The 10,200-nt window shown below is 41.8% G+C and overlaps 3 protein-coding genes across 3 annotated transcripts; 1 reads left to right on the top strand and 2 right to left on the bottom strand.

Annotated features, from left to right (window-relative positions):
- The first annotated feature begins 114 nt into the window (after window positions 1–114).
- On the top strand, window positions 115–6,949 carry LOC135351146 (eukaryotic translation initiation factor 3 subunit B-like). Its single transcript, XM_064550084.1, has 10 exons — window positions 115–393; window positions 711–785; window positions 923–995; window positions 4,547–4,672; window positions 4,842–4,929; window positions 5,422–5,563; window positions 5,700–5,831; window positions 6,052–6,129; window positions 6,438–6,540; window positions 6,701–6,949. The coding sequence occupies exons 1-10, from the start codon at window positions 130–132 to the stop codon at window positions 6,802–6,804; spliced, it is 1,185 nt and encodes a 394-aa protein (XP_064406154.1). The 5' UTR covers window positions 115–129; the 3' UTR covers window positions 6,805–6,949.
- Window positions 1,901–3,961, bottom strand: LOC135351152 (uncharacterized). The gene is made up of 4 exons (XM_064550090.1): window positions 3,802–3,961; window positions 3,465–3,597; window positions 2,806–3,236; window positions 1,901–2,446 (listed from the first exon to the last, which is right to left on the bottom strand). The coding sequence occupies exons 1-4, from the start codon at window positions 3,857–3,859 to the stop codon at window positions 2,070–2,072; spliced, it is 999 nt and encodes a 332-aa protein (XP_064406160.1). The 5' UTR covers window positions 3,860–3,961; the 3' UTR covers window positions 1,901–2,069.
- A 257-nt stretch (window positions 6,950–7,206) lies between the features above and the next one.
- Window positions 7,207–10,199, bottom strand: LOC135351382 (4-hydroxybenzoate brominase (decarboxylating)-like). The gene is made up of 2 exons (XM_064550367.1): window positions 9,907–10,199; window positions 7,207–9,290 (listed from the first exon to the last, which is right to left on the bottom strand). Exon 2 carries the CDS (start codon window positions 9,268–9,270, stop codon window positions 7,426–7,428), a length of 1,845 nt encoding a protein of 614 aa, XP_064406437.1. The 5' UTR covers window positions 9,271–9,290; window positions 9,907–10,199; the 3' UTR covers window positions 7,207–7,425.
- Between the last annotated feature and the right edge of the window lies 1 nt (window position 10,200).

The following is a 10,200-nucleotide window of genomic DNA, read 5'->3' as shown; positions in this document are numbered from 1 at the left end:
TTATTATGATCCTAATTAACCCCCACTCTGTACCACATTCATGTACATATACAGTGTCCACACAACACATTGACTCCGCAAAACCTCCGTATAAACCTCAACTTTCCCCCCAGTGCACGTGCACCCACAATGACCTTTCATACCACATACCCCCAGTGCACCTGCACCCACTCACACACAGTGACTTCACATGCACCCACAGTGACTTTTCATACTCCCCCCCCCCCCCCCCCCACACACACACACACACACAGTGACTTCTCGTGGTCTCCTCGTGACTACAATCTAGCCTACTGGGTGCCTGAACATGGCCAAATCCCTGCCAAGATAATCGTCCTGGAGATGCCTTCTCGTAATGAGCTCAGCACTAAGAGTCGACACTTGGTATCTGAGGTACATGTACGCACACAAATGTAGTAGTGTACATGCATGCATGACTCTATAATTAAATTAGTGAGATAAAAGGTTTGAAAGGGCCGGAGTACGTGTGTATGTTTTTTAAGTGTGTAGCCTTCTCTATAGTTACAACCTGTATTATGTAACTGTCACCTGACCCAAATATGAAGGATGACTTATAGTGCCCGTATACGTAGACAGATTTGTTGCTAGATTAATAGACGAACTAATATTTAAGGTTCACACACACACACAGCACAAGAGCTATACTAAGTGCAACAATAAAGCATGTAACAATTTTTGATCTCGCACAGTTCAAGCTGCATTGGCACAAGCAAGGAGATTTCTTGGCGGTTCGAGTTGACCATTTCCTTAACAAAAGCAGAAAGGTATGTACACTACACTGTATGTTGTTATGGTAACCGCTCAAAATGACGAGTGCAATTGACCTCGGGAGTTTGACTGTAACTCACATTTAAACTATAGTGCACTTGAACTCATTTTTGTCTGCGTGCACACACCATAGCAACTGTGCTACAGTCTGGACATCTTCCACATGACGGAACCTCTTATTCCAGTGGACACCATTGAGATCAAAGGTACCGCACACACGGAGGGTTCACTAGTCTCTCCAGGAAACTTTTTTAAAAGCTGCACTGTACGTGCAAAATATCTTAAACCTACCATTCTTAGTTCTCCAGGCTACGTGTAAGTGTACACGTGTATACTAGCTACTCATACAAAGTTAATTACTGCATTACTAGAATGTTTGCGAGCATCAAACAGTTGCAAACTTTGCGATAGTTGATCAATTCGCAACATTAAAATCCACAAAACTTAAATTATTACTAGTAAATACACACAATCCTTGCCAGAGCGCAATAGTTAGATCGCAAAGGGTCAAATTTTCTGCTGATTTGGCTCATTCGCAAAGGTTTTTAACCAGCAAAATATTCTGTAGGTATTTTATGAGTGGGTAAATGAATTGTTATCGATACTGTTTCGAAATATACCCTCTATATTCGAGTGTATAAATGTTTGCGGTTTTTGCTGATTAATCATGTACCGCGAACATTTTTTATACCCACAAATTTAATATCACATGCATGCATGCTGCAGTTATACCCGCTGCATGGTATGCGGAACTTTGTGAGTGCTAATGCCTTGCAAAAATAGGATAGCAAAGACCTACGGTACTTGTGCATGCATGACCAGGGTGTCATACAGGGTTTTGAAGTAGTAGGGCACGCAGAGTGTGTCGCTCACCAGCTAAGGGGACCCAGGGGCATGCCCCCCCCCACAAATTTATTGTTAATTAGGTGATCTTAGGTGAATCCGGGCTGCCTTTGCATACTCAGTCATACAACTATACAACTAGTAAGCAAAATTTAGGGGAGGGGGGATATCCCGGTTGTACATTATCCTGATGACATCACAATCCTTGCCAGATTGCAAAACTTATGCCCATTTGGCTCCTTTGCAAATGATTTTCGCTTGTATATAATACAGACATACAAAATATTTTTGACAATAGGTAGTAGCTATTACATATGATTGTACGACTCTAGAAATAGATTCTATGTTTGCTTCCTATTAAACAGCTTGAAACTCTTAAAATTTAATCGTGTTAATAATTAATCTATGGTAGTTTGTCAATTCAATGTTAGAGTAACCTATGTAGCTATCCTGGAGTAGTATGGAGTATCCCCTGTCTGGTCATTGTAAGCATCGTTGGGAGTCAGTTCGACCTCGTCCCCTCTTGCATGATTGTACGCAGTATTGGAGGTCAGTTCAACTTCGCCCCCCCTCACACCATTATACGCAGTGTTGGAGGTCATTGCTGGCTCCTTGACAGTGTTCCCCCCTCTCTTGTGTTGCATGTAGCAGCAAAACAGAGTCACCGTGACAACCAAGATAATTAATAGAGTCAGTAGCAGGCCTGCTAATACTCCTGTAGCAATGAGGAGTGCTTGTGAGGTAGCTGGCTCGTCTGGCGGAGGGGTGGAGGGGTCAGAGTTTGAGGGTTCAGGGGTCCATACATCAGAGGTACCTGTAGTATCGTAAAAGTGCATAGTATTGGAAACACTCACCTTAACTTAGTGTGTGTATTTGTTAGCTAGTGCATGCACTAGTGTATGCTCTCTATTGATACTTAGACTTAATGTACTCATTTGTGTAACCAGCCATTCTTGTCTGTTGCTTAGACAACTCCCACTGTTTTGTTACTACAACGTTAGTGTGCATATAACTAGTAAGGCTTGAAAACCTTCAATTTTTGTAAGTCATGTATAATTATGTTAGTACATTTTGGATTACCCTGTCTGCGGACAAAGTTCTTAGTAAGGATGCTGAACACCTTTAGTGTTTGTTACCTCTCAGACTGAAACCTAGCTACTGCCATGAACTCACTGTTAAGCACTGCATTGATCAATGGAGTTATGCTGATGTTAGTAGGCAGGCTGTTGCTAGGTGTAAAGCAGTCTAAGCCAAACAATGAGCCCAGTGGCAGCTGTGCAGGAGTGCTATCGAAACCACGGTCCGTTAGATTATAATTAAGGTAGTAGCCAAGGATAGTAAGAATTTGAAACGGGTCATCTTCGTTTCCTTGTATTGTTCTCACCCCCACAAAATCTCCGGGCATAGCAGTGATTTGTTGGTCTACAGGGACGCCCAGTCGAAGCATCCCATTGGTCGGAGAAGCGGTAGGGAAAATATTGTTACCGACTAGATTGTATCTTAGCAGCTCAGGAGCTTCCCGCCATACTTGGAACTCCATTGGATGTGACCCAGTGCCTGTAGTGTAGGCCTCCCAGTGAGTGATGGTGCCTTCACAAGTGAACCTGTAGGGGGACGGGCTTGAGACTGCTGAATCGTAGCTTGAGAAAGTATAAATAATTATTAATGAACTTACCCATTATTTTTTTGACGTCAACAAACAACTTTTTAGCCCTCAGTGGGCTTTTTTCTAAAACAACACAATTTCCGAGTCTTTTATTAAGACAATTCACATTATCAACTTATTTGGCACTATTATTATTATATGACATCAACTCTCTTGTACTGCGTACCTGTAAGAGGTGACAAGAATATCACTGGGATGGGGCAGCTGGCCTACTGAGGGGAGAAATGCCCTGAGGTCAAACGTGGAAGGAAAAGACTGTTGACTGCAAATGGCATTGGAGCAACGAACCCCTAAAACAGCTGTAGAAAAAACAAGCGTGCGTGTGAGAGATTAATTGTGTTATTGTATACTAAAAATAATTGAACACTCTCGAGACTGGTATCCAGAAAGTCTAGGGATGGGCACAGTTAACGGGAGTACGTTTCAAGATATTATAACATGAATGAATTTAACATCTGGGCCATGCAAGCAAAAAGATGCCTCATGCATGTGCATACGCTTACCAATTACAAATGCTGAAGCCAACAGTGTAATTATAGTCTTGTCCATGGCCAACTGCATCTTCTTGAGAAATGACAAATTATTGTTGATGATGGCGTTGATGCTACACTAGCTATTTTTATACAAGGCTGGTTGCTATGTCGTAATTGCGCAATAATTTTATGAATTTCATTTGTAGTGATCAAAGTCATTTTATGCTCTAACATCCTGTCTGTGGTTAGTCTAACCTGGCTGCAGGGGGCTGTAATTACTTGATTGCATGAGCTAGTGTGCAAAATTGTGTAGTTTTCTGTGTTGGGGGGATTCGTGGTTGGATGTGCATCCTGTTTGTCGCAGTCGACAAGTGCATGAGTTGTCTTCTTTTTATCTTGTTTATGTCCGGCCTGTGCCACATTATGAAAACCCAAGGAATCACTTTATGGTAGTTTAACACGATTCCTCCATCTCAGTCAGCAGAAACGAGGCCATAAAAAACTATTGCATCACTTCAGAAGCTTTGAGAATGACAAGTTGATCAATATTTGCCCTGATCGCTCTTTTTTTATTGCCGTAACTCTTATTTGAATAGAACCACCTATACACGCTTTCCGACTTTAGTTCTTTAATAACTGGTAACAATAAACCCAGCTGTTCTCCTTTTAAGTGGTTTATGGTGCGTTATAATTATCATGCAAATCGCTCATACTATAATTACATATGCAGCTGTTGCATTGCATTACATAATATCGGATATCTTGTATTCCCCAGAACCGGTTGTGGCGTTTGCTCTGGAGCCTCAGGGGTCAAAGCTGGCAGTCATCCATGGGGAGCCCCCCTTACGAATACACACCACCTTCTATCAAATCAACAAGGGGGGAAAGCCCACCCAAATCAGTAAGACCCCCCCCCCCGTGACTGTATGTTAATTGGCTCATTATACCAATAAATGTGTTAAGTCTTAGAGAGAGGTAGAACTCGGGAAACCTATTCTACACACTCTGCATAATCTTTGAAATCGGTTTAAAATTAACACCATGTGTAACAGTCATATTTGTTGCTATAGAGACCCTCGAGATTTTGGAGAACACAGCTGTCAACAACATCTTCTGGTCTCCTAGTGGACAGTTTGTGGTGCTGGCCAACCTAAAGGGGTAAGTGGGCGGGCAGCTACAGAGTTGAGCCTGTCAACTATCTAACTACATGTCTATAATTATAATGGTTGTGACTAACATCTTTGGGTATCCTATATCCTGGGGTACCACTCCAAATTGTATATACTACAGTTTGATTCCCTTGTGTCGTTTATAATCTTGTAGTTCGATTGTGTAATTACCTGTATACGTTGTGGTATATACATGTACTTAATTCAGTGAACCAAGTGTGACAAGCGCTTCACTACAGTCTTGTATAGCATTAATGCCTTCAATCTCTCGTTGTTACCCTAGGTGTACATAAAATCAGTTTAGATAGCATAAAGTGAAAGCTAGCTGTCGATTGTGGTCACCCATCCTTATAATTGTAATCTCCAAATTCTCTCTAGCATATTGTTTTTCAATTTGCGTTTAGCAGGCCACTTCTTTAGTACACCCACTGTTAGTCTGCCCAGTTGTATGCGAGTTTCACTGCACCTGTTTCTCCCTTAGCCCTGAGAGTGGTCACCTAGAGTTCTGGGACACGGGGTCAATGACCTTGATGAACTCTTCCCAGCACCAGCAGGCCTCTGATCTGGAGTGGGACCCCTCAGGCAGATACGTTGTCACCTCTGTCAGCGTCTGGAAGCAGAAGGTGAATTGCACGCACACACACAATGTCTATACGCCCTATTGGCATTTAGACGTCTTCTGTTATTACAGTGTGGCTTTCGTTGTTGCTGTATAGCAGAGCCTGTAATGATGTGTGTGCTGATATTAATACACTATAGATGGACACTGGATTCTGCATGTGGTCGTTCCAAGGACGGTCACTCTATCGCAGCCCCCCTAGCTTAGACAAGTTCTGTCAACACCAGTGGCGACCAAGACCCCCCACATTGCTCGCCGAGGAGCACCTCAAAGTACGTACTGCTGATATCTACTACATAGTTAATTAGGAGCTCCGCAAAATTTATGTTTGCCTCGCTTTTAGTGTCAAGTGTTACTTTACTTGTAGCAACAAAACTGATGTTATTATAACTTATACACTTCCTTTTGTATTTGCTTTAACTAATTGTGTTCAGTTCACCTCTTGAAAGGTTTTTTCCTATCCATTGCTAACTTTTCACTCCATGCGTGTAGCTGATCAAGAAAGACCAGAAGAAGTACTCTCACATGTTCGAACAGAGAGACAGGACCTCCAAGAGCAAAGCATCCAAGGTGTGTGTTCATTTATGACCCTATTAGAGAACACCAGTACGTGGCCTAAAGCTTAGTGTGACACTCATTACTCATTAATGTGAACACTCAAATTTTATTTCTGATCTTTACAATTACTAAACATTGGAGCTATGCATGACAGTACAGTGGAACCGGCTGATGTAGCAACAACTTATGTACACTAGTGTTTCTATAGAAGTGGCCTCAAGTGTGAGCAGTGTAGAATGGTCCTTGGTAGCTAGTCTGAGCTATTGAACTTGTGGTCAGGGTAAACTGTGTGTATTAACTTGCTGTTCTCTCCCCTCTAGGAACTTCTTGAGAAGAGAAAGAAGATGATGTCACAGTACAAGGAATACCGCCGTAAGGCGGAGCAGGAGGCGAGAAAGACAAAGAAGATGCTGATAGAAGATGGTGTGTTATACAAGAGTCACATTATTACACACCTTTTGAATACCATATAGCTATATATGCTCTCTTAGTTCTATATACACTCTTCATGTATTTCACGTCTAAAGAAACACCCTAATACCAGGATCAGCTCCTGTTAATACTGTCACTTCTTGTCGTACAGGTGTGGACGTGGGGGAGGAGGGGCAGGCAGAGTTAGACTACGAAGAGGAAACCTTGTATATCCTTGTGAACGAGACAAAAGAAACTGTGAACAATAATGAATAGAGTGTTAGAGCTAACTTTGCACTTTCTATAATAAACTGTTGCGAGTGCTTTACTAGTTATGACAAGATTGTACAGTGCTACTGAAATTTATTACTTTAGAGCGATAAATTATAAACAGTGTATCGTATATTATTAGAATGTTTTGCGAGCATCAAACATTTGCGAACTTGCGATGGTTGATCAATTCGCAACAATAAAATCCAAAACTTAACTAGTAAATACACACGATCCTTGTCAGATCCGCAAAAGTTTTTCACCCGCTAGTAATACGGTAACTAAAAGTTGCTGACTTTCAATGTAGTTTGTGATTACGTTACATTTGTTTACAATATTTAATATAATTATAGTATAGAATTCTAATTGCTATTAGACATCTGCATGTAATTACATTATATAGTACAATTGCAGTGCTTACAATTATTATTTGGCATCTGTAAAAAACATGCATCAATCCTATAAAAATATTCACTGCTATTATGGGAAATAATGACAATGTTTTTTGTTGCACATTGGATTTCATGACAATGAATACTACTATTAATTTGGTGAATGGTATGAGAAGAATGCATGGCATGTATATTGAGCTAATGAAATGGTTGCTACTTCCCGACACATGCAAGGTTATGTGTGTGGTCTCTTACTAAGTGTTTGTTGTTTATTGTGTACACACATTCCATTTTCACCAGTCAACACATGTCCATTCTGTTTTGGCGACAGGTGGTGTCCATTTCTTAGCGTCAACTCTTCATTGCGATCGCTCGATATGTTGTCAAACATAACTCTTTTGGGGTACGTCCATACATGGTTGACTGCTCTCATTGCACGAGTATCTCGGATACGTGGCCACCAGCTGGCACTCTGAATACGATACTTGATAGTGCTCAATTGAATTAACCACCAATCGAACCAAATGATTCGCAGGAAAAGAATCAAGAAGAGGTGTGCAGGAGTGAGTGTACCTTTACGATGGCTGTTCAGTGTGGCAATAGCTTGCTCCCTGTGTTGTGGTTCGCTTATTCGATAACTTGCAGAATTGTACGGTGAGAAAACAGCGATGTACCAGTGTCGCGGGTTAGTCTTGAACAGCTCCCAATAATTGGGATAGATTCCAGCATGCTTGGCTAAGTCGTCCACATAGGTGTACCCCTCAACCAGACCTTCGATTCGTTGCGAAGATTCCCGGAAGTATTCCTGCCAGTGTGCTGTGTCCTTTGCTACGTCTGTTCGCCTTTCCTCCAGACTCTTCAGGGGAATGTACCCACTGTACACTTTGGCCGACCATCGGGCCTGGAGCTCAGAAATTCCTACAATGGAGCCAACAATAGGTCGAGCAAGACCAATAAAAGCAATCGATGGATCCTCAACATCAAAAACGAACTTGTGCCTACTAATTATTTTCACGTCTGAGTAGCGCTTTGGTAGGTAGGGATACTGCACTTTGTACCCTGTTGAGGTGATGATGAGGTCGAATTCTTGAGAGGTACCGTCGACAAATGTGATTTTCTTTCCTTCACATTTTGTAATTCCACCCTTAGGCACAAGACGCTTGTAGTCAACTAAATCCAAGACCTTGCCATTCTTGTTAAAGAAGAAATGAAAAAACTTTGCATCGTTTTTCCACTCGGAAATTCCATGACCTTGATAGGCCAATAGCGATCCATTCGTTGTCCACTTGCAGATCCAAGAGAGTCCAGGCTTTCCTCGATGGTATGGCGCAAGTGCTTTCATCATTCTAGATGATGCTTTATCCAGAGCCTGGGGTTTTCCCCACGGAACAACTTTAGCGTACTTTCTGAAAAAGTGTTGTCCTCTTGGGATGCTCCAGTATGTGAAGTCGACTAGATCTCTCCACTCTGTGCAAATATCGCTCGCTGTTTCTCCCCCTCCCAAGACGAGTAGTCTCTGCTCTCGATGCTTTTCTAGAGGGGCCTTGATCTCGCTTGCGTGGTAGATTTTACCGGTGAAGCTACTGAGGAGGGAATCTTCAAGCTCCCTATTTGGTTGCTGTACAACACCGGTAGCTATGACTAGATTCCTGCTTGAGTACACGGTCCCATTGGAGCACGTAGTATACCATGTAGCATCTTTTTTCTCGACAAGTGCCACCTCAGTATTGAGTTGAATGTGAGGCATCAATTTAAAGCAATTGGTATAGTCATGTAGGTATTGCATAATGGAATCATGGGTGGGAAAAGTCCCTATTTCAAGAGGCATTGGGAAATCGGACATTTCAGTTACAGTGGAGGAGGATGTACAACGAGTTGATTTCATCACCGTGGGAATAGTCGAGTCGTCTGAGTACAGCCACACCCCTCCAATATCCCCTTTCCTCTCGATACATACCACTGATAGCCCCTCCTCTTTCATGTACTTGCACGCAACAAGGCCTGACCAACCAGCTCCAATGACAGTGACATCATGGTAGCACACATTTCCTTCCTCTGCCATTGTCGGTAGTGAAGCCATTGTTGAGCTTCAATGGTTTTCTGCATAAGAAACCATCAATTATAGTGAGGGGGTCATGCACCAATACAAGTTATATGTATTCTATACACTGTCATTGGGTAGTTTCGTTTGCACCACTTCCGTGTGTGTGAGAAATTGAAAGTAGGTAAGTTAAGTAAACGTTTAATGTTTTCAATGGGGTTTACACAGACGCTAGTGTCGACATTTCCCCCGCTAGATCCTATTAGACCCTACATATGATTTCCGTGCAGATCACAGCAGCACCTATTTTGTCACAAGAACATTGCAATAACCTATAAAATGTTGTCATTGATACTTAAGTATAATTTGGCTGATTAATAATTATGGCCATAGGATACCCCCAATAATGCATTGCTGAGTAGTTAGGTACAACGGGTTCTTATGATGAAGGACTAGCTGGTGGTGCTATTCTAGTTGACTACCATATTATAAGTAAACATTGATCTACTACTGGTAATATAAAATCTGACACTCTGTTAGTGTTATTCGCAAGTAGTTCACAAATTCAAACTATTTGACAAGTGATATTTTTGATTGGTTGTGCACACAACAGTAGAGCACACAATTATGGCCCTTGAACTCTAGTTGTATCAAAGATGGTATCACATCACTCACCTTAGCTTGTAATCTCTGACACTGTTTTTTAGCATCTGGGGTGATTTTGTTGAGCACTCTGCTGACTCTCTTCCCAGTGATGTCCTTTTATGCTGATCATGAATTAATCAAAACTCAATTCCCATATGATTCCACTTAGCAGAAAAGCAGTTAAGTGGTGAGCCAACTTGGTTTTCAACTAGCCTAGCTATTACTAAGTGTAAGTTCAAGTTAGTGACTGGCAAGTGAACATGCATATTAAATGCTGAAGGTTTAATATCTCTGCTCAGCTCACAGAAACCATACAAGGCCTGT

The sequence above is a fragment of the Halichondria panicea genome, chromosome 17 (assembly GCF_963675165.1).
Source record: "Halichondria panicea chromosome 17, odHalPani1.1, whole genome shotgun sequence".
Classification (NCBI taxonomy): domain Eukaryota; kingdom Metazoa; phylum Porifera; class Demospongiae; order Suberitida; family Halichondriidae; genus Halichondria; species Halichondria panicea.
The sequence above is the reverse complement of the archived record's forward strand: the minus strand, read 5'-3'. Positions and strand labels throughout refer to the sequence as shown.